Here is a 27,986-nt window from a genome sequence, read left to right as displayed (position 1 = left end):
GACCTGCGGTTTGCTGCGATCGCCTACATGGGGGGTCACAGGACCCCCCGGTGCATTTGCCCCAGGTGCCTGCTCAATGATTTGAGGAGGCACTGGGTTCCGATCACCGCCCGCCGCGCGGCGGTGATTGAAAATGCACAGGGTGTACAGGTACTCCCTGTGTCCTTAAGAACCAGGACATAAGGGCATACCTGTACGCCCTGTGTCTGTAAGAGGTTAAGTAGAGCTAGGAGTACTGTTATTCATACATCCAGAGCTACATTATTACAGGGACAGGGTAAATCAACCCATTAAGCCCATTATGGTATTACAGTATAGTAACCAATTTACACAGATTAGAAATATTTAGTCAGAGGATCACATATTCTACAGGATGGGTGTTGAGTTGTGTGTAGATGGCCACTTAATTTGGGAAATCTCTTGACCCCAAGTATTTACATTACTCCTTAAGAGAACAAAAACAAAACATGGTTGGTTTATAGTTTTTTTAAATTTATTTTTCAATTGTGGACCACACCCCTGCTAAGTATGTAATTATGTAAACTCGAGTGAAAATTTAACAGCTGCCAATGACACATATGAATTCCTAATTAAGCAATTATGCATGGAATTTGTTATAATAAATGTTGCATAGGCTGTGCAGCTAGTCTTTTAAAAATATGCATTTTGGAACATCTCAATTAATATTTCCATTGTATGACGTAATTTTATTTCAACACATGGGGATACACTAAAGAATCAGGAGGCCTATTAGAGGAGAGGGCAATAGACAGGCCTTCCTCAATTGTGAGGCCTATTGGATTTTTCATTGCGATGCTCGTGTACCTATTGGTTTAAGAGGGTTAGCCAATAATTCATTTAAAAAATAAAAATCTGACATCATACAGTACATGACAATCTCTTTATAATAAAGCTAGATCCAGGCCAGTACTGCACATGGATCCAGAGATCTCCCCATATTCACTGCTCCAATTGCTCTCCTAGATTTACATCAAGTTATTGCAGTAGCTCAGATGGAGTGTCCTTTCACAAGGCAGTGTGTCCCTACCACACTTGCTATGATTGGTTATATGTTTCAGGATTTAAAATCTGAATATCCTATGTGACACTTATGCTATGACTAAAATCAGGTTTTATGCTACATGTGCTGGTTATTTTTCTTTTGGATGCCGAAACACTGGGCTGGAGCTACAGTCATGTGAAAAAATTAGGACACCCTTTGAAAGCATGTGGTTTTTTGTAACATTTTTAATAAAAGGTTATTTCATCTCCGTTTCAACAATACAGAGAGATTAAAGTAATCCGACTAAACAAAGAAAACTGAAGAAAAGTCTTTTCAAGATCTTCTGTAAATGTCATTCTACAAAAATGCCTATTCTAACTGAGGAAAAAGATAGGACACCCTTGCCCCTAATAGCGAGTGTTACCTCCTTTGGCTGAAATAACTGCAGTGAGACGGTTCTTGTAGCCATCTACCAGTCTTCGACATCGGTCTGAGGAAATTTTACCCCACTCCTCAATGCAGAACTTTTTCAGCTGTGAGATGTTTGAGGGGTTTCTTGCACGTACAGCCCTTTTCAAGTCACCCCACAGCATCTCAATGGGATTCAAATCTGGACTTTGACTTGGCCATTCCAGGACTCTCCATTTCTTCTTTTTCAGCCAATCTTTGGTTGATTTACTAGTATGTTTTGGGTCATTGTCATGTTGCATGGTCCAGTTCCGCTTCAGCTTTAATTTTCTAACTGATGGTCTCACATGTTCTTCAAGCACCTTCTGATACACAGTAGAATTCATCGTGGATTCTATGATGGTGAGCTGACCAGGTCCTGCTGCAGCAAAGCAGCCCCAAACCATGACACTTCCACCTCCATGCTTCACAGTTGGTATGAGGTTCTTTTCTTGGAATGCTGTGTTTGGTTTACGCCAAACATGTCCTCTGCTGTTGTGTCCAAATAATTCAATTTTGGACTCTTCTGTCCAAAGAACATTATTCCAGAAGTCCTGGTCTTTGTCAACTTTATCTCTGGCAAATGTCAGTCTGGCCTCGATGTTTCCCTTGGAAAGCAAAGGTTTCCTCCTTGCACACCTCCCATGCAAGTTAAACTTGTACAGTCTCTTTCTGATTGTAGAGGCATGTACTTCTACATCAACAGTAGCCAGAGCCTGCTGTAGTTCTCGAGATGACACTTTAGGGTTTTTGGAGACCTCTTTTAGCATCTTGCGGTCTGCTCTTGGGGTGAACTTGCTGGGGCGACCAGTCCTGGGCACGTTGGCAGTTGTTTTGAAAGCCCTCCACTTGTAGACTATCTTCCGGACAGTGGAATGGCTGATTTCAAAATCTTTTGAGATCTTTTTAAATCCCTTCCCAGACTCATAGGCTGCTACAATCTTTTTTCTGAAGTCCTCTGACAGCTCTTTTGCTCTCACCATGGTGCTCACTCTCACTTCAACAGTCAGGAGCACACCAAACTAAATGTCTGAGGTTTAAATAGGGCAAGCCTCATTCAACATGCAGAGTAACGATCTACTAATTATGTGCACCTGGTGTGATATACCTGTGTGAGATCTGAGCCAATTTAAGAGGGAATACATGTGAGGGTGTCCTATCTTTTTCCTCAGTTAGAATAGGCATTTTTGTAGAATGACATTTACAGAAGAAGAAGTTTTCTTTGTTTAGTTGGATTACTTTAATCTCTCTGTATTGTTGAAACGGAGATGAAATAACCTTTTATTAAAAATGTTACAAAAAACCACATGCTTTCAAAGGGTGTCCTAATTTTTTCACATGACTGTATATCCATGACATCTGATCTGCAACTGCTTCCTCTTCAAGCTGACCACTTTTCTACTTATCTGTGTCATGGGCCTTTCCTCCAGGACTCCAGCAGTCATCTGAAAAAGGGAATACACTAGAACAGTATATTACTGTACCTTCTCTTTACTACTGACACAGTTTCACATGTCCATGCCGCTGACCTGGGTCAGGCTGAGCTGTAATACCAGGCACATGTGGATGAATGTAATTGTGTTGTAATCAAGGGGCCGATGTGTGTAGTAAGCGCCACTCGCCTCCCATTGTGATAATGATTTAGTGTTCCGCAACATTCAGACACTGATGACCTATCTTAAGTAAAAAAAAAACTTAAAAACTTTGAGATAAGTCAGCTGAGATACCTGAATAAGGATGAATGAAAACATGAGCAAATTCTGTATTTTTTTTTTACTTGTCAGGTCATACCATGGATACCACAACAATATGCGTTTTTGGGGCTCCCAGTTTTGCTATGTCTATTCTGCTGGAGGGTGCGAGACAATGTCCTGGTAAGTAAGGCACAGCAATAGAGCCCATGATATGGAGGAACAAAGCGAAAACATTTCTAAGTTGCTCTTTTAAATTTCTTTTCAGGAAAAATGCTACTTTGCCTCTCCACCTCTTGGTTTTGCCCAGCTCCACCTTCACCAGCCACCACAGTTCCTCTTTTCATTAAGCAAGCTGTCACTTTTGACCTTGGGGGTTGCACTTACTTGGACACTTTTTCACCTCCAAGACGTGTCACTTACCTCTCTTGGCTGGGTGGACCCCAATTCCTGATGGGAGAGCAGTGGGACTGTCCAATAGGAGGATCTCCCCAACTTTCTCTCCTCCTTGCTAATACCTTGGGGGTACGAATCCTTTTGGATACTAAGGGACTACCTCTGACTCCTGCCCTGCTTCTTAGTAATTCTTACCAGTTAGGCTCTTGGGGAAAATGTACTATGAAGGCCAAATCTACAAGGGTGGTAGAGCTTTGTCAAAAAGGCAGAGAAGAGACAATTCGACAAGAGATCTCTACATTTCTTTCCTCACTAAAGATGAAGGGCTATCAGAAGGTATTCACAAAAGTTCTTCCATTGATCCATAGTTTTTATTTGCCTTAGTATTGTTTGCTTTCTAGTCACTCTTTATTTTTCTTAGGTCGTTTTGAAGACCTCCTGGCCTTATCCTGGACGATCTCCATCCACAAGTTTCTATTCATCTCAAGACACTCTTCAAGTGTCAAATGTGGTAGTGGGTTTTTTTTCTGAGCTCCCACTAGGACAAGCAGTCCTGCTTGAGGGCTTTGTGATGACCGTGCCCCCATGTAGGATCAAGCCATCACCACCTCCAGCCTGTATACCACGTAAGCAAGGGGATTTTTGCGGGGAAAAAATATTCTGCATGGGAGGGGCAAGGAGAGAGTGATACTCTGTAGAATCCTCTCCCAACACCACCTTCCTTCTGTCTCTTTCTTCCCATTTGTATTATTTTTCTGTCCACTTAACTTTTTTGTTAGCTTCTATATTTTCGATACAATCCCTCATCTATGCATACATTTCTCATCATGCCTCAATTTCTTGATTCATAGTCAGTCCGTATTTTTTCATGTTATTTATTAAACATGTTCCTCTCTTATTGCATACCCTGTCAAACTTTTCTTTTTACTTCCTCTATATTACACTGGGCCCTTACTCAATAAATACATCTGCCTCCTGTGCTGGAGAAGATTTTATTTCATTTTTTTTCAGTTCAGTTTCATTTTTTTTCCCCAGCACTAGACAGCAGCTTCATGGAATTCTGAGAAGAGGATTCCCTCTTCATATCCCAGATATACAAAATTGTCAGATTTGATTGTATCTGTATTGAAGGAGGGTCAGTTCTTTCTTTCTCTCTCTCTCTTTCTTCTATCTATACTTCTTTCATTCTTCACTTTCTTCGACCTCTACCTTCCTCCTTCTCCCACTCTCTCTTCCTATATTACTGTCTCTGCCCCACCCCCCAGGCTGCTCCGTGCGCCCCCCAGAGCTGACGATCCGTCTCTGTGCCGTTGTCTGCCGATCTCGCGGAGACCAGCCAATCCTAAGCAAGGTAACGGGGCTGTCCCCATTCTCCAGGGGCTTGTGTCCCCCCCAATCTTCAAACCCATATCCTGAGCCCCTGAAGAGAAGAGTTCTTTAGATTTTTTTTTAATAAGGCATCACTTTCCCAGATGTTTTATGAACATATATTGTATATTCACCATTGATTGTTTTATCTTTTTGTGCTGGTTTTATAGTATTTTATGTAATTCATAAAAACTACGATGATTCTTTTGCAGGTGGTATGTATGGTTGGACGGGCAGAGAAGCCTCTCTGTCACCGATTCACACTTCCACAGTCCTTGGATACCACACTAGAGTTATGGGGAGTGCTAAATGAGACTCAGAAAAGAAAGATAATGGTCCAGATCAAGGATGCCGCAGAAAAAGCCATGAAAGCAATAATGGAGGAAGAAAAAAAAATGAATGATAAAGAAAGGGGAGGAAGCAAAGTGCAAACTGACATACTCGGTATTTATTTCAATTGAGTAAAAATTAACAGAGAAAAATATTTATCTTTGCTTATGTGCTTTAAAGGACAATCATCTTGACTATCTCATACATAAATTGGACTTGCAACTATTTAGCATATGATTAGTTATGCAGATTCTTGCCATGTAACTGCATTGTTACTGTTTTGATCCTGGTTTGTGGAATAATGTTTTTCTTCTTGTATACTACAAATTACAACCTATTCTCACATTCCATAATATCTCAGTGTGTTATTAGTTTGATTCCCAAACGAAAAGTCATTGGTTCAAATCCAGGAGCAGCCATGAAGAATTCCCAAGAAAAGAGAAACAGCATCATCCAGCTCATCGATAGCAGTATCTTTGCCATGAAAAGTGCCAAACTGCATCATGTGAGTGTCAGGACGGTTGGAACAATATGAAATAAATTCTATCCATCCATTCCAAAGCCAAGAGGTGGACGTGGAGGCAAAATATCAGAGTCAACAAGTCGGCAGTGGAGGTGGCTCACATGCTTCGTAATAGTGAGATCACATACATCCATGTAAGCACAGTGTGATGCTCATTACACAAGTCTGGAATGGGAGCTCAAAAGAAAGGTGGAGAAACCTATCATCATAAGAAGCATCAGCTCGAGTCTGCAAAAAAGTGTGGACAGTAGAAGATTGGAAACTGGTGATTTGGAGCGATGAGATAAAAGTCAATAGACTGGGCTCTGATGGGTGCAAATGGGTCTGAAAGAAACAAGGGAAAAGGGGGCTAACAGATTGAGAAATTAGTCTTCCAGCAGGACAAAGACCTGAAGCATATATCGATATTGGCGAAGAAATGGTTCAATGACTATGAAGTAGAGGTGCTAGATTGGTGCCCACAGTCCCCAGACGTCAACCCAATCAAACACTTGTGGGTAGAGTTGAAAAAAAAAGCTGTATTAGTACCGAAGTGAGTCGGCCAGTATGCACCAACATTGGGAACATGTAGAAGAGACCTGAGAACAGATTTCGGTCAAGACATGCTTGAATCTGATCAAGAGTATGCCGAGAAGGATTCAGGCAATGTTGAAAGCCAAAAGTGGATTTGCAAAATACAAAAAAAATGATAAAAATACAAATTTCAAATTTTAGGAGCAAAACTGTAACAATGCAGTTATATGACAAGAATCTGCATAACTAATCATATGCTAAATAATTGAAAGTCTAATTTATGTATGAGATAGCCAAGATGATTGTCTATAAAATGATGGTAGTCTCACGTTCAAAGCTGTAGTGGATAGCGAGATATGGAGCCTAAAAATCAAGTTCAGAACATTGTTACCCTTTGCTCATCAGTGTATATCTGGTGGACATTTAACACCAGATACCCTTGCCATTTAGTTGCTCAGGAGTAGCTCCGTTGCTGGAAGGAGGCACCGGAACTACACAGCTATATCTATTGTTTAGTGGAAGGAGTTGGTTATTACAGCTCTGCTTCCATTAACTTCAATGGAGAAGCAGTACAGTTACCAAATCTGTCCACTACACAATGGACAGAGCTGGTAGTTCCAGCACCAACTTCTGGCACAAGAGCTGCAAGGTAACAGCTGATTGGCGAGGGTGCCAGTTGTCAGACCCCCACTGTTATGATATTGATGGCCTATCCTGAGAAGTGGCCATCAAAATCCTAGACAATCTCTGTCAAGCACTGGATAATCAGTTAAAATAGGGGACACTGACTACAAAAAACCCTGCTAATATGGTAATATCAGTATTCTAAACTATGGACATATACTGTATTATAATCTTTATCATTGATTTTGTTTTTTCCATATGTCCTAAAAATGTTAATTGTCTATGATTTTGGGATAAGTTGTCCAGTAAAAAGAAAAAAAAATGGTTGCCAATAGAGATAAGCAAATTTCTTGAAATTCATTTTGGGTCCAATTCTAGCAAATCAGTCAGCAGATTCAAATGGGGTATGAATAAATTCAACCCAAATTGAGAGTGCTCAGATTGCTTAGAAAAGTCATGTATGACGTATAGCTAGTACCATGGCACTCATCAGTTTATATTAATTTATTGATTCATATTGTCTCAATAATTCCGGAAAAACATGAATATGTAATTGCCAGAAATAATCATTACTAGTGATGAGCGAAGTTTTTGATTAGTTAAGAATCACATTCCATTGTGTGGAGTGGGTGCAATGATGGGGAACGGCAATCGCACAGCCCCCTGTCATTGAACCCCTCAACGATGATCGTGGCATCTGAGAGTCACATTTGGGCCTTTCAGGGGTTAATTGGAGGTTAAAAAAAGTACATACTCACCGCATCCATTTGATCGCAGAAAGACCATCGCAGGCATCTTGATTGAAGAAAACATGCCAAATCTCTTGCGCTGATGTGATGACATCGCCACGTCATCACACTGGCTGGACGTGGTGATGAGCAAATTTGTCCTGAAACTCAGATCGAAGTCCACTTCGTTGACTTTGATTTTCTCAACTCTACTCCTCTACTACAATTCCTCAGCACAATAAGTCTATGCAAAAAACAAAAAATAAAGCAAAAATACTGTAAGAATATACATAAATAACAAAAACAAGTGGCATCATCATAGGATCAAAAAATAATAATGTTCTGTATGGCGAAAATAGCCACCAATATTGCGGAAACGTAGCGCATATATCAAAGTGTGATATGGAATCATGTATAATACTTAATGTGGTATGACACTTTCAAGACGGCATTAATTCTATCAAAGTGGCATATATGGCTACGGGTAACCGCATGGAAGCCGGTGGAAGCAAACAGCCTGTGTAATAACACACTGCACTGTCCAATTTTATTTTTAAATTAAAACATGATCTGTCTGTAAAATGTTGGCTGCCATATTCAGAGATTTGTCTGACTAGAACTGCAAAAGATTTGGCTCACTCTGAGGCTGTAAAACGGTGTCATACATTTTAGATAGCTGTCAGATAAAAACTCCTTTGGCTAGCAGTTATCTCTCCAGCCCCCTTTATACACATGCATGCTTAATGCAGCTGAGCATGCGCATATTCTGCATGGGGAAAGTGGATTAATCTTCTGCCAGATACCTCAGGTGGAGGCTTAGCTCCCTGAGAACAGAAGGATCGGGCATGTTAAAATCTCACTGCCCGATCCTTCTCTTCCGTGACATCTGCCCTCAGAGGTTAGTTTGTGGGGGCTTGTATACACATTAGATGGTCGGGTGGTCCCACCGAAATCATCAGGTTCAAAAGATGTAAATCTAAGGCTACTTTCACACTGGTGTTTTGGCTTTCCGTTTGTGAGATCCGTTCAGGGCTCTCACAAGCGGTCCAAAACGGATCAGTTTTGCCCTAATGCATTTTAAATGGAAAAGGATCCGCTCAGAATGCATCAGTTTGCCTCCGTTCAGTCACCATTCCGCTTTGGAGGCGGACAACAGCGTTCCGTATACGGTACCATTCATTTCAATGGTTCCGCAAAAAAACGGAATGTACTCCGTACGCATTCCGTTTCCGTATTTCCGTTTTTCTGTTCTGTTGAAAGATAGAACATGTCATATTATTGCCCGCAAATCACGTTCTGTGGCTCCACTCAAGTCAATGGGTCCGCAAAAAAGACAGAACACATACGGAAATGCATCCGTATGTCTTCTGTATCCGTTCTGTTTTTATGGAACCATCTATTGAAAATGTTATACCCAGCCAAATTTTTTCTATGTACAAACCGGATTCCAAAAAAGTTGGGACACTATACAAATCGTGAATAAAAACTGAATGCAATGATGTGGAGGTGCCAACTTCTAATATTTTATTCAGAATAGAACATAAATCATGGAACAAAAGTTTAAACTGAAAAAGTTTACCATTTTAAGGGAAAAATATGTTGAATCAGAATTTCATGGTGTCAACAAATCCCCAAAAAGGGACAAGGCCATTTTCACCACTGTGTGGCATCTCCCCTTCTTCTTACAACACTCAACAGACGTCTGGGGACCGAGGAGACCAGTTCCTCAAGTTTAGAAATAGGAATGCTCTCCCATTCTTGTCTAATACAGGCCTCTAACTGTTCAATCGTCTTGGGCCTTCTTTGTTGCACCTTCCTCTTTATGATGCGCCAAATGTTCTCTATAGGTGAAAGATCTGGACTGCAGACTGGCCATTTCAGTACCCGGATCCTTCTCCTACGCAGCCATGATGTTGTGATTGATGCAGAATGTGGTCTAGCATTATCTTGTTGAAAAATGCAGGGTCTTCCCTGAAAGAGATGACGTCTGGATGGGAGCATATGTTGTTCTAGAACCTGAATATATTTTTCTGCATTGATGGTGCCTTTCCAGACATGCAAGCTGCCCATGCCACACGCACTCATGCAACCCCATACCATCAGAGATGCAGGCTTCTGAACTGAGCGTAGATAACAACTTGGGTTGTCCTTGTCCTCTTTGGTCCGGATGACATGGCGTCCCAGATTTCCAAAAAGAACTTTGAATCGTGACTCGTCTGACCACAGAACAGTCTTCCATTTTGCCACACTCCATTTAAAATTATCCCTGGCCCAGTGAAAACGCCTGAGCTTGTGGATCTTGCTTAGAAATGGCTTCTTCTTTGCACTGTAGAGTTTCAGCTGGCAATGGCGGATGGCACGGTGGATTGTGTTCACTGACAATGGTTTCTGGAAGTATTCCTGAGCCCATTCTGTGATTTCCTTTACAGTAGCATTCCTGTTTGTGGTGCAGTGTCATTTAAGGGCCCGGAGATCACGGGCATCCAGTATGGTTTTACGGCCTTGACCCTTACACACAGAGAATGTTCCAGATTCTCTGAATCTTCGGATGATGTTATGCACAGTTGATGATGATAGATGCAAAGACTTTGCAATTTTTCGCTGGGTAACACCTTTCTGATATTGCTCCACTATCTTTCTGCGCAACATTGTGGGAATTGGTGATCCTCTACCCATCTTGGCTTCTGAGAGACACTGCCACTCTGAGAAGCTCTTTTTATACCCAATCATGTTGACAATTGACCTAATTAGTGTTAATTGGTCTTCCAGCTCTTCGTTATGCTCAAATTTACTTTTTCCAGCCTCTTATTGCTACTTGTCCCAACTTTTTGGGGATTTGTTAACACCGTGAAAATTTGAATCAACGTATTTTTCCTTTAAAATGATACATTTACTCGGATTAAACGTTTGATCTGTCATCTACGTTCTATTACAAATAAAATATTGACATTTGCCATCTCCACATCATTGCATTCAGTTTTTATTCACAATTTGTTTAGTGTCCCAACTTTTTGGGAATCCGGTTTGTATTTACTGTATACTGTATATGCCATACGGAAAAACGGAACAGAAACGGAAACACAACGGAAACAAAAAACGGATCAGTGAAAAATGGACTGTAAAACACTGAAAAAGCCATACGGTTGTGTGAAAGAGGCCCTAGTTTTGCTTGAAATATGAAATAATCCTATTTAAACATGGAAACAAACAAACTTTAAGACCATAAGGAACATACTTCCTGTCAGGTGTGTCTGATACGATAAACCAATTTTTTCATGTTTTTTCACGCTTATGCTTACTGTTCTTCATGGCCAATCTGTTACAAAGATGAGAGAAGTTGTCTCACTAATGTAACAGCTTTCCATATGCAAAAGTAGGGCATATAAAAGATATTGAGGCCTCCATCCTTAGGCTCCATTCACACGTCCGCAATGTGTTTTGTGGATACACGGAGCCACGGATCCGCAAAACACGGAAATCGGCAATGTGCATTCCGCATTTTGCGGACCGCACATTGCCGGCACTAATAGAATATGCCTGTTCTTGTCCGCAATTGCGGACAAGAATAGGACATGTTCTATTTTTTTGCGGAAACGGAAACACGGATGCGGAAGTGCGGATCCGCAAATGTGGATGCGGACAGCACATTCCGGCCCCATTGAAAATGAATGGGTCTGCACCCATTCCGCAGAATTGCGGAACGGATGCGGATCCATTTTGCGGACGTGTGAATGGAGCCTTATGACCACCCTTTTATAAGCTAGAGAAGAGAACCAATACAAACAAGTGCCTATCACTTTGGAGAACTGGGCTCATTCATGTATCTACATTGAAGACCATTTGTAAGGTGAAACACTCCATTTTGTCTGCCTCAGTACTCATGTGTGATATTTCTGTTCCTGTAGTGGTGATATTTTTTTTTCTATAGAAAAACCGCACCAGCATTGGTTGTCCCACCATGACAACCTGTGACCTATTCATAGATCAAAGGATATGTATCTGATCAGTGGGAGCCTGACTGCTGGGACCATAACCGATCACAAGAGTACAGTACTTATTATCTACAGCTGTACCATAGAGATGAATATCATAGCGTACCATAGGGATGGATAGCACAGCAGCGTGCATGCACGAAAATGGCTCCTTTCACTATTTAGAGCTCAGGGGCTCCCTTTCTTGCAGTCCCAGTGGTCAGACATTTACCCAGTGGTCAGATACCTATTAGCTATGTATATGGTAGGACAACCCATTTAGTGATAACATTCTGACTGTAGCCAATAGGGGGAGCTTACTGCATACTGCTTTATTACTGAGCTCAGTAGGGACTACATAAATCAGTGTGCAGTGACCCCTTCCTCCATCCCAAGTGGAGGAATTTTATGAAGTGAGGGATTCAGAGCCCTGTGTTCTACATTTTGTATGTTTGTTCTTATGGTTGTTAAAGACAAGACAATTTTTACACATCAAATTTCTCTTTGCTTTTTCCTCTATGATTTTAAGGTGTTGATATGCTACTTACATATGTTGACTACATGGTATCACCAGTCATTCTTGGTGTAACCACTGATCTCTGTCTGGAAAGCTGTGGGATCCATGAATCAGTGCTCGGAAGCCTGGCAGCTGGAAAGTCCACATCTGCAGGCTCTGCTTCGGGACTTCTTATCGAAACAATGCTTAGACGTTCTATGATGTATGTAATGGAAGGAAAAGAGGTTTTGGTGATCGGTGCTGGTGGCGTTAGCAAAAACTTCATCTGGGAGGCTGCTCGGAATTATGGGATCAAGGTAAAACAATGACCCACATTTGCTAATGTGAGTGAACCTAGTCCATGGCGTAAATGTAAATTGCATCAAAATATGCAAATGATCTATGTCTAGTTGGAAAGGGGGCATGAATTACCAGAAAGGGGGCATAAGTTCATGGAAAAATGGGCATAGCCTAATGTGCAACATTTTGCGCCACAAGTGTGTACAAATCTGAAAAATCCGTCTTAAACTAAGCCAACCAAGAGTTAGGGAGTTAGATACTGTAAATGTGTCTAGCCATGCACCAGGTTTATCATCCAGCCTGAGCCCCTGTGATAAATTTAGTGCATGACTACACAGTCTGTCATTCTGCCAGACCTGCAAAGGAAAGATGACTTGCCTTCTTCCCGGTGCAGGCTCCCCTTCTCCATTGTTGACATCAAGAGATCCTAGGGGAGCATCAAAGGTCTGCAGGAGAAGGAGCAGGAATAAGGTAAGTCATTTTCCCTTTGCAGGTTCTTGCACAACCCCTTTAAGCTGGTTTCTTGTGAGGGGGCCCAAAAGGACACTCTGCCAAGGGCATACTATAGACTGATGAAGCACATGGTGGCTGCAAGGGTGAGGGTTGGTAACAAGCCCTAGCTAGGGTATATAAATACAGGACTACAGCAGCAAACAGATTTCTTTTCCTGAGTAAAAGGAAATCTAACTATATTCCATATGAAAAAAACAGAGCTATAAATGATGTGTTAGATGATGCCCCCCTGTTACAGGTTTGTCTTTTGCGCCCAATAACATGACACAAAAATATACATATTCAATATATTTTACACATATTTCTCTCTTTACAGATACATTTGGTGGACTCAAACCCAGAGCATTTTGCCTCATCACTTGTTACCTCCTTCATCCATTATAATTATGAAGATCGCTCTTGTGATGATGAGGAGCATGCACAGAACATCTTATCTACAGTTAGGGAAAAGGGTCTACATTTTTTGGGTTGTATGACATTTTGGGATGAGTGTACTATCCTTGCTGCCATAATTTGTCATATGCTGGGTCTAGCTGGGCCACCTCCAAATGCTGTGAGACTTGCCAAGCGCAAGACTCAAACACAGTTGCGTCTCCTCAACATGACAGCTCCATCTCCACCATTTCCATATGCTGGGGCATTTGCTGTGCCTTGCTTTCCTCTAGGCCCTGGAACAGGGGGGGTAGAGGCAGCAGAGTCAGTTCTCTCTTACCCATTGGTTTTAAAGCCAGAATCGGGAGCAGGAGCTGTGGGTGTGCGATTAATCCAGGATGCAGAGGAATGCAGAAGGTTAGTTAAAAAAATGGGGGTAGAACCTGAATCTTGTAACCTTTTAAACAATGATGGGCACTCTACCATAGATGCAGGTGGAGTCTGTCATAAAGAAGAAGTTTGTAAGCCAAGAAATGTGGTGCGATATGAGCCAGAAGTTCCTGAGGTAGGACTATCAAATGGAGTAAGCAGTATTGATCCTACACTACCAATAAAAGCAGCAATTCAGACACCTCCACCACTACTAGCAGAGTACATCACAGGCTCTGAGCACGATGTGGATCTGGTCATGGGTTTTAATGGTCGTCTTTTGGCAGCTTATGTATCAGACAATGGGCCAACTTTACTCCCTGGTTTTACTGAAACCGCAGCAGCACTTCCTTCCCGTCTTAGTCATGAACGATGCTGTCAATTGGTTCAGGCTGCTTCACGTAGTTGTAGAGCACTAGGCCTGTACCCTGGGGTTTTCAATGTGGAGCTCAAAATGACAGATTCTGGTCCACGGTTGCTGGAGATTAACCCGCGAATGGGTGGATTTTATTTGCGTGATTGGATTCGTCATATCTATGGCACTGACCTAGTGCTTGTTGCCCTAGCACTGTCTTGTGGGCTGGAGCCTGGATTGCCAGAAAAGGGTGCCCAGGAGAATGGAGTTCTAGTTGGGGTTATGTGCACTGGCGAATCTCACGAGGAGGCTTTAAGAACCACTGCAAATCCACAGAGGTTGTCTGAGCTGCATAATTCTGGATACATCAGATTCAACCGTATGGAGGGTAGTCCAGTGCATAGACCAGATCAGGAACCATATGGCAATGTGGCATGTCAGGGCAAGAGCCAGAAGGAGGCCAGGGAAAGACTTCTAGGAGTGTGTTCTGTGCTTGGGCTAGATTCTCAAGGATATCCACTGCATTATCTGACAGGAGAGTTCCAATAAGCTGTGTTAGATAATGAAAACTATGTTTTCAAAGTGGAAGAGTGCAGGATTGGTGGGAATACATATAATGGGATCCTCTTTCCTTCTGTTAACATAATATGGCCCCATTATCACTATATATTTAAAGTAGGCATCCATGCACACATCATCCTTGACACCCAGTGTGGTAAAGAGGTATTTCCATGTCAGTCATTTATGGCCATAAATAACAGACAAGTCTGGGCCTCACCTCTGGGACCTTTCCCCTTTGGGGAGAATGGGGATCCCCTTATCATTATGTATCATTGTTTGTTCCACTGGCTACAAAGCAAAGTTGGTCGTATGCCATTTAGACCGTGAGAGTTACAGAAAGAGCTAAGCAGACAGCAGTCAACTCTTTGTATAACTCTCATAGACTTCAGTGGAGAGAGCAACCACTCAATGAAATCAATGCAACTCAGGACTGCTTTATATTGGCAAGTAGAATTCATGGGACCCTCTTACTTCCAAAAGATGGAGGTGCCAGAGGTGAGATCTCCACCTAACAGATATTTATAGCATATTCACTGGATGGGGAATCCCCTTTAAGGATATAAAATCTAAGTACTGTATATTTGTAGGTATCTTGAAGAACATAATACACAGAACAGAGTGCAAGTGTTCTTCCCACTAATCTAGTTGGAGATTACATTTCTGGGTATTATTTTATATGTATTAAATGCATTTGATATGTTTTAAGTATGCAATAAGGAATGGGATCAACATGATCTTGTACAGGCTTGGTAGGATCAGGGTAATTAGTATAAATACTGTAAGAGAAATTATATTCAGTTTGTTAATGAACATTTTAGAGTATTTGCCCTGTCATAAGAATGAACAACATAAAGCTGTTTTCCACCTATTCTTTTGCTCTAATTCCAGAAAAACCAACCATCAACAGTATGGGGCAGACCTGTAGTACCATATGTAATGCAGTAAGTCTACTGTGTTATGTGCCACTTGTGCAGGGGGTGGAAGACTAGGGGCCCACCAGGGGATTCACCTGTAATCCTGTAGGCCAGACTGAGTCTGGCCACACATGAGGATGATCTTCGATAAACACATGCTTTGTTAAACCTGAAATGCACTCTGTAGCCATATTCCAGATGTTAGACCTCCACCCATCCACTGATAAGGATAGGCCATCCATGGTTTTTTTTCTGGAAAATTCATTTGATGAAACATTTTGTAAAAAAATAAATAAAAATTAAATCTCCAAATGTACAATCTATTCTATAAACAATAAAAGATAGATATACATGATTCTTCTATGCTCATGACATCACAGGTCAGAATGAAGCATGCAATATGTTATTATGTCATTGTCATGTTATCTGAATCAGTTTCTTTTGTCACTACTCCTACCTATCAGCTTTCTAAAGGGACTATGGGTGGTTGGGGGCACATTCCTTCAAAATACTTAAGGCATCATGAAGATGTATTACTTTTGATTGATCAGTGATCCTGAATTTTATAGAGGTCTTAGTGGTACTTCCCCAGTCCTTCCTGAAATAAACATGCTCAACACTAGGTTAAGGCCTCTTTCACACAGGCGTGTGCGGCCCGTTGCCGTATTGAGGCCCGCAAAATGCAGGCCGCAATACACTAGCACAGTGTGTGGGGCAGCCGTAGCGGATCGCAAAAAGACAGGACATGTTCTATCTTTTTGCGGAACGGAAGTATGGGACGAAACCCCACGGAAGCACTCCACAGTGCTTCCGTAGGGTTCCGTTCCGTGGTTTCGTTCCGCACCCATGTATTGTGGATCCAAAAATGCGGTCCGCAATACGGCACACGCCAGTGTGAAAGAGGCCTAAAGAGAACCTGTCACCGAGATTTTGTGTATAGAGCTGAGGACATGGGTTGCTAGATGGCCGCTAGCACATCCGCAATACCCAGTCCCCATAGCTCTGTGTGCTTTTATTGTGTAAAAAAAACTATTTGACTCATCTCAGGGACAGGACTCATCTCAGGTTAATTTGCATATGTATCAGGTTTGCATATGTATCGTTTTTTTTTACAAAATCAAAGCACACAGAGCTATGGGGACTGGGTATTGCGGATGTGCTAGCGGCCATCTAGCAACCCATGTCCTCAGCTCTATGCACAAAATCCCGGCGACAGGTTCCCTTTAACAATCACTTCATGTAACTATTATATACATATTTCTGTTTTCACGTATTAAGGTAACCGTTCTTCTAGAATACCTGGAGATCTACTGTGAAAAAAATATGAAAATCAGAGGAGGTGGGGACAGCTGGGATCTCATAAATATCAGGACTCATCGGCTCATGGTGTGTATTGAACAACTCCAGGGATGGAGCTGTTTAATACAAGGTTTTAGAAAAATGGCTAGGTCAGGGCTACCATTCACCAGTTTATGCCACCCCTGAACAGCAAAAAAATTGTGACCGATTCCCTTTACTAGTACCACTGGGGAACTCCCATTATTGGTGCTTTCTGAGTGCTCAACTTTAATGGTGCCATTAGAGTTTGGAAATAAATAGTAATGGCCAGAAAACCCCTAATAATGCTGCCAAGAATCCCAATAACAATGATGGCACAAACTTCCAATAATAGCAATAGTCACAGACCTCCAATAACTGTGACTGCTACAGACTCTTAATAACAGTGTCATGTCAACCATAAACTTCACATCTGATGAGCAACATGGCAGTATCCATCACTTAGTGGTGACCATTTCCCACCCTCCTGAAGCTACATGTGCTGTGCGTGAAAGTTGTGAATTGAATTTTCCACACTGGTCCAAGCCCAGGATCTACAATACTTAGCATCCGTCCATGACCTGGAAGATCTGTCAAGTCACCAGTGCTGATACCAATTTCAGTACAATGTTGCGGAATATGTTGGGTAATAATACACAGCAAGAAAAAAATCTAACTGAATACCTAAAGTTCTAAAACTCTTGCCTACATTGCTGTTCAAAGGATTTTTGCCACTGGGTAGGAAATTTGGTAGTTTCCATCCGACCCCCTATTACTCATGAGGAAGAGGTTGTAGTGCATGTGGATCTACAGGTACAGGAGTTATGGAGATTGGTGAGCTAGTAACTGCAAATCAAATGATACAGCCTGTTAAGATGCGGTAAAGGGCTCCCCTTTTCAGAAAACAGTTGCAGGCCAGATTGGTTGGATAAAAGATTTTCTTCACACGTCAGTGGTACAGAAGACTTTTGAGAGCTATAGTTTGCATATTAGGCACTGAAGCCTAATGGTTACGATACACTCTAGGTGGAGCTATTATTATAGCTTCAAACAGATCAATGCCACAGATCTCAGACCACTGATTTCTTTAATGTGGCACAGTTAAATGTTAGCTTTGAATTTTAGTTTCCAACTTTTTGTCCTTTAAACAAAATTTACACCTGGCCCTATTTCTGAGAGTCCATCCATAACCCCCTTTTTTTTTACAACTTCTGTTCAGTGCACTATACCCTAGGGCTCAAACATGCAGGCCACACCACAGGCCTCAGGGCAACCAATTTACCACTATAGACCTAGATCTAAATCCCTACTCTGACATCTGAACATGCCCCAACTATAGACTTTCCCTAGGGCTGAAGTCTTCTACAACCCAAGGTTCTTTGCCTCCCCTCTGGGGCAGACATTGTTTATAGACCCAGCAGACTCTCAAACCTGACTCCTATCAAGATGGACAACAGACACGGCTTCAGCAACAAACCGAACAAAGCCCTGCATGGTACCCCTTCCAACAAAAAGATTATGCCGGACCATTATTTAGAAATGGTAACTAGAGATGGACGAACATCTGCCGGGACAGTTCACGATCGCGGGAACACGATAAAATGTTCGCGAACCGCAAGTTTGCAGCGGGTCTCATTCATTTTAATGGCAGACGAACCTGAAAAACTTTCAGCTCATATTTGCAGCCAAGAAATAATTACTAGAAATGCACAAATAGTCCCACAACATGGACAGTGACATAGCAGATGTATTATTCAAATTTGCGATCTCCATTCATAATTTTTTTTAATGTGAAATATCGGCAATATAATTTTCGCATACGCAAATGCGCAAATGCACTATACAGTACCCAAATGCACTATAAAGAAAGTATATTGGTATATAACACCCCACTTCAATCATTTTTTTTTTTTGGGGGGGGGGGGGGGGGCGACTGGTATATCACACCAGTAGAAATTATTTGTTCAAATAACGCTTGTCCCTCTATATACCTGCAGTAGCGCAGCAGAACCGCACACAACTGCCGCACAATACAAATGCACTATAATATACTTTCTAACATAGAAAGTATATTATAACATTGTACAAGGAAGGCAATCTATTAGAATGTACATAAAGATAAAACGTAACCTTTAATAATGTTACTATGAGGGTCCATTCACATTTGATCGTGTTCCCGCGATCGTGAACTGTCCCGGCAGATGTTCGTCCATCTTTAGTTACCTGGCCATTTTTAGGATGTCTTGCAGATGGGTCAAAGACTTCAGGAACCACTTTATAACCAGATTAAACACATGTGCCATGCAGGGCGCATGGCTCAGCCCCCCTTGACACAACACGGACACCATGTTCTTCCTGTTGTCGGTCACCATGGTTCCGATTTTGAGTTGTCGCGGAGAAAGCCAGGATTTGATTTCTTGATGAAGAACACGGAGCAGTTTCTCCCCTGTGTGACTCAGTTCGCCCAGGCAAACGTGGTGTAGAACAGCGTGACACCGCAGTGCCTTGCCCATGTGGTATGCTGGAGGGGCACTGTGAACTGTCCCTGCAGTGGAGGCTGAGGACACGGTGGAGGATGAGGAGGCAGAGGCGGATATTGTCGCAGGACCAACGGTGTGAGAATGTGGATGCAGAAGCGCCATCACCTAGCCAAGTTGCTGGTGTGGCTGGGCAGGAACGACATTTACACAGTGGGCCGTACAGGACACATATTGTTCTTGACCGAAGTTACAGCTACCGACCAATTTTCCCAAAAAAGGCTGTTTCACAAAAAATGTCACCACTGAATGGCTAATCAACGCAATTACTCAGTCCCTACAAAAGAAAGTCTACATTTATTTTTGCTATTAATACAGCGCCAAAATGTCTGTATGACAATGTAAATTCACCGCAGAACGGCTAATAACACGTACTTATTTTTCCCATTAATGCACCCCAACAATGGCCGTATAACAATGTTGGTTCACTGCAGACCGGCTAATAGGATGTATTCTTTTTCTTATTAATACACCCCAAAAAAATAAATATAACAATCACAATTCACCGCAGAACGGCTAATAGAACGTACGTATCTATCCTATTAATACACCCCGTAAATGGCTGTAATACAATGGAACTTTACCGCTGAACAGCAAATAATATTTTTTTTTGCAATTAATACACGCCAAAAAGGGCTTTCATTTTCCCACTTCACCACACAATGGCTAATAAGCCCTTTTTATTTTCCCCTTCTAATACAGGCCCCCAAAAAAAGGCTTCAGAACATATAACTGCAGCCGTGAACGGCAAATATTTTTTTTTTGTCACTAATACATGCCAAAAAGGGCTGTCATTTTCTCACTTCAACACAGAATGGCTAATAAGCCCTTTTTCCCCACTAATACACGACAAAAAGGGCTTCAGAACATATAACTGCAGCTGTGAACGGCAAATAATTTTTTTTTTTGCCACTAAAACACGCCAAAAAGGGCTGTATTTTTCTCACTTCAACAAATGTAGTGTCCCACTAAGTAAATGTGGGCACTACATAAGGGTCAATTGGGCCACGTTGTTCCCCACCTCCTGTGGGACAGGGTAATTGTATTTTATATAATGTTTTTATGTGTATTTTCCTGTTATCTCTTGTACCAAGCCTGTTAGGGGTGTAGTTCCTCCTCCTAGGCAGTAGAGGGAGCTAGGGAACCCCCTAATATATATATATATATATATAGTCAGGAGAGTAGTGTGTGGTTAGGAGCCAGTGTGACTTTAGCTAGACAGCAGCTGAAGTGCAGCTTCTAACATGCAGCTAGACAGTCCAGGGTACTAGCCTGCATCCAGGGGAAGAGTTTGCCTCCTGAGAAACCAAGTTCCTTTACAAGTACAGTGCAGAGCCAAGTTTATTCCAGTCAAACAGAAAGCTGAAGGGCAGAAGGATATTTCTACAGCAAGGAGACATATACCAGAGGAAGATTTCCCCTACCTAAGGATAAAGCCAGCAATAGGGCATACAGGCCTTGGATAAAGCCAGACAGGAGCTGAGAAAAATACAGCCTGATCTGTAAGTGTTATTCCCTCTGAGTATCTTGCAAGGACTTTGCCTGCCGTGTATGTAAAGCCTGCCTGTGACAAACTTGTACACGTGAAACTGAATAAGGACTGTAAATAGTTGAACTGTTTCAGTAAAAGGAAGTTCTGGTTCACTGCAACTTGTGTTCCTCAATTATTCCTACAATAAATCGGTGTGCCACCGTTACCGGTACTGGCGTTACAAACTTAAAGGGACCTTGCCCCCGGCACATTAAACCTGCAACACCCAGGGCACCTCACCTACTACCTGGCCTGGTCCCTATACATAGAGAGTGCCCCAGAGGATCCCTGTGCCAGCCTCTCCGTCACTGCTGTACGCCTGCCCAGGGTATATAAAAACTGTGAGTACCAAAAACACCCTCGGTTAGTAACTACCCCTGTGATCTCACATTCGCTCACCCTGTAGGGCTGCGTACTGCACAAACAACGACTAATAAGCCCCCTTTTTTCCCCCACTAATACACGACAAAAAAAGGCTTTGGTACATACATATATATAACCGCACAAGGGCTAATAAAACCCCAATAACAAGAACGGTTTGCTGGAATTACAGAGATATTGCAAACTTGAACTGAGCAGCAGTATAATGGCAATTTGGATCCCCAGTCAGTGGAGCAAGGTGTAATAGGATTGTTCCTATTACCCAGGCTGTAACCTCCCCTATTGAACGCTGTTCTGCTTCAATGCTGTGGAATAATTCCTCCCTATCCTTTCCCTACACTTCTAATGCTCTTTCCCTGAACTTCTATTAAGAAAATATAAGTTTTTAAGTCTTTCCTAGCACTGTCCCTAGCGCCTGCTAACGTCTCTCCCTGTACTAAGTACACTAGAAAATGGCTGAATCCAAGATGGCGGAGGCTATTTATAGGGCTGTGAAATCACAGGGCTGGCTGCTGATTGGCTGCATGCATGGCATTGTGGTTGATACCTCGTTCCCAGAGTTCCTTGCTCCATGTCCTAATATTCCACTTTGTCAGCTTCGATTTGCTCATCTCTAGTCTTTACAATGTGGTTATCTTTTGGAGACCTTTCAGTGCACATCATCTCCCTGTTGTTTGCTATAACAGAGACATCTAGTGGCAACAACAAATATTACAGCCTATGATTGTAAACCTGTGATTGCAAGCCATCAGGACATAAGGGCAGGGTTGCAGAATTCTTCTTTTTCTAGACAACTTATCTCAGAATCACAGACAGTCAACATTTTTTACTAACAAATTGGAAAACCATAATGAATTATGAAGATTATAAGAAACACATGTCTATAGCTCAATATCCTGAGAAGAACTCATTACCAGCATTTACTGTGAGATGTAAAATAATGATAATTACCACCAAAATAATCTAGTCAAGTACAACCAGCCTCAAAAAAATCACGGACACATCTATTTTTTTCATGGACACAGGAAAAAAGTCACCTATTTTTATGGACTGTCCAGAAATTCTTGCACAGTTGGCATCCCCAACATAAGGAACTCCAACATTAAACAAATCGCGGCCAATAATGTGTGATAATGCAACAACAAACACCAATTTGAGAACACACATATTCAAAATATCAAATTTTATTACGGTATATACCTTGATTACACTATAGACACAATAAAACCTATAAGGGACAGATTATACAGGAGAGAATATGGAAACAATGTGTGTCCCCCGATTACACTGAACTGGTAAGGACACAAAGGCAACAACAACAAATTATAACCATCATAGTTAAGTAACAAACACTGCCCGAATCCTACACCCACCCAGCATCCATCAATAACACTCCATATCAGAGGGCACAACGCCTAGCTGTGTAAACACAATATTACTCTTGAGCAGCCTAATAACATACACATACATGGACACAGCTGTGGGGATACCAACCAGCGGTCAGGAGACACACCACCCCGACGCCGCTTCCCATAATTAGTCCCTTATGGGTTTTATTGTGTATATAGTGTAATCATAGTACATAATACAATTAGATATTTTGAATATGTGTGCTCTCAAATTATCCCCACATAAGGGTTACATTCTGCTCTATCCCCTTCTATCAACACTTCAGTGCCATAATGCACACCCTTACTGGACCCACACTGATGTTTGCACCTCCTATGGAACGTTACATCCTACCATGAATGAACAAGTTGTTATCACAATGTACCATAGAACCCTACTCCCTAAACCTGCACACCTCAAGGTGCAAGAGACATGCATGGTACCATACAAAACAGCCTAATCCAATGTATGTCAATTACAGTAATACATCTAGGTGACAGGATAGATGTAACTATAGAACTCTACATGGCTCCCACCAGCAATAAGGTTAATGCAGGGCTGGCCTTAGGGTACATGGCACTCTGTATGAGAAGCCTGTTTGGCGCCCCCCCCCCCCCCCCAACACACATACCCCCACAACCATTATGGGACTTTCAAAAGTAGCTGAGCACTGGCTATTTTCATAAGTTCCATAGCAGTAACTAAAGAGGACGCTATATATGCATAGAAGTGGTAGTAGACATACCAGAACCAAGCTCATTATATAAATACAGCACCAGAACCGAGCTCATTATATAAATATAGCACCAGAACCAAGCTCATTATATAAATACAGCACCAGAACCGAGCTCATTATATAAATACAGCACCAGAACCGAGCTCATTATATAAATACAGCACCAGAACCGAGCTCATTATATAAATACAGCACCAGAACCAAGCTCATTACATAAATACAGCACCGGAACCAAGCTCATTATATAAATACAGCACCAGAACCGAGCTCATTATATAAATACAGCACCAGAACCGAGCTCATTATATAAATACAGCACCAGAACCAAGCTCATTATATAAATACAGCACCAGAACCAAGCTCATTATATAAATACAGCACCAGAACCGAGCTCATTATATAAATATAGCACCAGAACCAAGCTCATTATATAAATACAGCACCAGAACCGAGCTCATTATATAAATACAGCACCAGAACCGAGCTCATTATATAAATACAGCACCAGAACCAAGCTCATTATATAAATACAGCACCAGAACCAAGCTCATTATATAAATACAGCACCAGAACCAAGCTCATTATATAAATACAGCACCAGAACCGAGCTCATTATATAAATACAGCACCAGAACCAAGCTCATTATATAAATACAGCACCAGAACCGAGCTCATTATATAAATACAGCACCAGAACCGAGCTCATTATATAAATACAGCACCAGAACCGAGCTCATTACATAAATACAGCACCAGAACCAAGCTCATTATATAAGTACAGCACCAGAACCGAGTTCATTATATAAATACAGCACCAGAACCAAGCTCATTATATAAATACAGCACCAGAACCGAGCTCATTACATAAATACAGCACCAGAACCAAGCTCATTATATAAGTACAGCACCAGAACCGAGTTCATTATATAAATACAGCACCAGAACCAAGCTCATTATATAAATACAGCACCAGAACCGAGCTCATTATATAAGTACAGCACCAGAACCAAGCTCATTATATAAATACAGCACCAGAACCGAGCTCATTAGATAAATACAGCACCAGAACCGAGCTCATTAGATAAATACAGCACCAGAACCGAGCTCATTATATAAATACAGCACCAGAACCAAGCTCATTACATAAATACAGCACCAGAACCGAGCTCATTACATAAATACAGCACCAGAACCGAGCTCATTACATAAATACAGCACCAGAACCAAGCTCATTACATAAATACAGCACCAGAACCAAGCTCATTACATAAATACAGCACCAGAACCAAGCTCATTTTATAAATATAGCACCAGAACCGAGCTCATTACATATATACAGCACCAGAACCGAGCTCATTACATAAATACAGCAGCAGAACCGAGCTCATTATATAAATACAGCACCAGAACCAAGCTCATTACATAAATACAGCACCAGAACCGAGCTCATTATATAAATACAGCACCAGAACCGAGCTCATTATATAAATACGGCACCAGAACCGAGCTCATTATATAAATATAGCACCAGAACCAAGCTCATTATATAAATACAGCACCAGAACTGATATCATTATATAAATACAGCACCAGAACCGAGCTCATTACATAAATACAGCACCAGAACCAAGCTCATTACATAAATACAGCACCAGAACCGAGCTCATTATATTAATACAGCACCAGAACCGAGCTCATTATATAAATGCAGCACCAGAACCGAGCTCATTATATAAATACAGCACCAGAACCAAGCTCATTATATAAATACAGCACCAGAACCGAGCTCATTATATAAATACAGCACCAGAACCAAGCTCATTACATAAATACAGCACCAGAACCAAGCTCATTATATAAATACAGCACCAGAACCAAGCTCATTACATAAATACAGCACCAGAACCGAGCTCATTAGATAAATACAGCACAAGAACCGAGCTCATTAGATAAATATAGCACCAGAACCAAGCTCATTATATAAATACAGGACCAGAACCAAGCTAATTATATAAATACAGCACCAGAACCGAGCTCATTACATAAATACAGCACCAGAACCGAGCTCATTACATAAATACAGCACCAGAACCAAGCTCATTATATAAATATAGTACCAGAACCGAGCTCATTACATAAATACAGCATCAGAACCGAGCTCATTACATAAATACAGCACCAGAACCGAGCTCATTATATAAATACAGCACCAGAACCGAGCTCATTCTATAAATACAGCACCAGAACCAAGCTCATTTCATAAATATAGCACCAGAACCGAGCTCATTATATAAATACAGGACCAGAACCAAGCTCATTATATAAATTTAGCACCAGAACCAAGCTCATTACATAAATACAGCACCAGAACCGAGCTCATTATATAAATATAGCACCAGAACAAAGCCCATTACATAAATACAGCACCAGAACCAAGCTCATTATATAAATACAGGACCAGAACCAAGCTTATTACATAAATACAGCACCAGAACCAAGCTTATTACATAAATACAGCACCAGAACCAAGCTCATTACATAAATATAGCACCAGAACCGAGCTCATTATATAAATACAGCACCAGAACAAAGCCCATTGCATAAATACAGCACCAGAACCAAGCTCATTACATAAATACAGCACCAGAACCGAGCTCATTACATAAATAAAGCACCAGAACCGAGCTCATTATATAATCTGTGCCCCTGAATACAGTCATGTTTTCATAAGTTCCAAAGCAGTAACTAGAGAGGACGCTATATATGCATAGAAGTGGTAGTAAACATACCAGATCCAAGCTCATTATATAAATATAGCACCAGAACCGAGCTCATTACATAAATACAGCACCAGAACCGAGCTCATTATATAAATACAGCACCAGAACCAAGCTCATTATATAAATACAGCACCAGAACTGAGCTCATTACATAAATACAGCACCAGAACCAAGCTCATTTTATAAATATAGCACCAGAACCATGCTTATTACATAAATACAGCACCAGAACCAATATCATTATATAAATATAGCACCAGAACCAAGTTCATTACATAAATACAGTACCAGAACCAAGCTCATTATATAAATACAGCACCAGAACCGAGCTCATTATATAAATACAGCACCAGAACCGAGCTCATTATATAAATACAGGACCAGAACCAAGCTAATTATATAAATACAGCACCAGAACCGAGCTCATTATATAAATACAGGAGCAGAACCAAGCTCATTATATTAATACAGGAGCAGAACCAAGCTCGTTATATAAATACAGCACCAGAATCAAGCTCATTACATAAATATAGCACCAGAACCGAGCTCATTATATAAATACAGGAGCAGAACCAAGCTCATTATATTAATACAGGAGCAGAACCAATCTCGTTATATAAATACAGCACCAGAACCAAGCTCATTACATAAATATAGCACCAGAACCGAGCTCATTATATAAATACAGCACCAGAACAAAGCCCATTACATAAATACAGCACCAGAACCGAGCTCATTATATAAATACAGCACCAGAACAAAGCCCATTACATAAATACAGCACCAGAACCAAGCTCATTACATAAATACAGCACCAGAACCAAGCTCATTACATAAATACAGAACCAGAACCAAGCTCATTACATAAATACCACACCAGAACCGAGCCCATTATATAAATACAGAACCAGAACCAAGCTCATTATATAAATACAGGAGCAGAACCAAGCTCATTATATAAATACAGGAGCAGAACCAAGCTCATTATATAAATACAGCACCAGAACCAAGCTCATTACATAAATCTAGCACCAGAACCGAGCTCATTATATAAATACAGGATCAGAACCAAGCTAATTACATAAATACAGCACCAGAACCAAGCTCATTACATAAATACAGCACCAGAACCAAGCTCATTATATAATCTGTGACCCTGAATACAGTCATGTTTTCATAAGTTCCATAGCAGTAACTAGAGAGGTAGCTATATATGCATAGAAGTGGCAGTAGACATACCAGAACCAAGCTCATTATATAAATACAGCACCAGAACCAAGCTCATTGCATGACTACAGCACCAGAACCAATTCCATTATGTAAATACAGCACCAGAACCGAGTTCATTACATAAATACAGCACTAGAACCAAACTCATTACATACAGTCAGGTCCATAAATATTGGGACATCGACACAATTCTAACATTTTTGGCTCTATACATCACCACAATGGATTTAAAATGAAACAAACTAGATGTGCTATAACTGCAGACTGTCAGCTTTATTTTGAGGGTATTTAAATCCAAATCAGGTGAACAGTGTAGGAATTACAACAGTTTGCATATGTGCCTCCCACTTGTTGAGGGACTAAAAGTAATGGGACATAATAATAATCATAAATCAAACTTTCACTTTTTAATACTTGGTTGCAAATCCTTTGCAGTCAATTACAGCCTGAAGTCTGGAACGCATAGACATCACCAGACGCTGGGGTTCATCCCTGGTGATGCTCTGCCAGGCCTCTACTGCAACTGTCTTCAGTTCCTGCTTCTTCTTGGG

At 41.2% G+C, this 27,986-nt stretch overlaps 1 protein-coding gene across 2 annotated transcripts in view; it reads left to right on the top strand.

The window, feature by feature from the left end:
• The window catches only part of CARNS1 (carnosine synthase 1), a 29,893-nt gene extending 13,836 nt beyond the window's left edge, over window positions 1-16,057 (top strand). For both annotated transcript variants that reach the window (XM_044297306.1, XM_044297305.1), the window contains exons 4-10: window positions 3,235-3,324; window positions 3,410-3,873; window positions 3,959-4,163; window positions 4,803-4,888; window positions 5,118-5,349; window positions 12,124-12,407; window positions 13,220-16,057. In XM_044297306.1, the coding sequence (XP_044153241.1) occupies window positions 3,235-3,324; window positions 3,410-3,873; window positions 3,959-4,163; window positions 4,803-4,888; window positions 5,118-5,349; window positions 12,124-12,407; window positions 13,220-14,608 (2,750 nt within the window). In that variant the 3' untranslated portion in view covers window positions 14,609-16,057. The remainder of the gene's footprint in view (window positions 1-3,234; window positions 3,325-3,409; window positions 3,874-3,958; window positions 4,164-4,802; window positions 4,889-5,117; window positions 5,350-12,123; window positions 12,408-13,219) is intronic.
• The last annotated feature ends 11,929 nt before the right edge of the window (window positions 16,058-27,986 follow it).

Source organism: Bufo gargarizans, chromosome 6, assembly GCF_014858855.1.
Source record: "Bufo gargarizans isolate SCDJY-AF-19 chromosome 6, ASM1485885v1, whole genome shotgun sequence".
NCBI classification, from domain to species: Eukaryota; Metazoa; Chordata; class Amphibia; order Anura; family Bufonidae; genus Bufo; species Bufo gargarizans.
The sequence above is the reverse complement of the archived record's forward strand: the minus strand, read 5'-3'. Positions and strand labels throughout refer to the sequence as shown.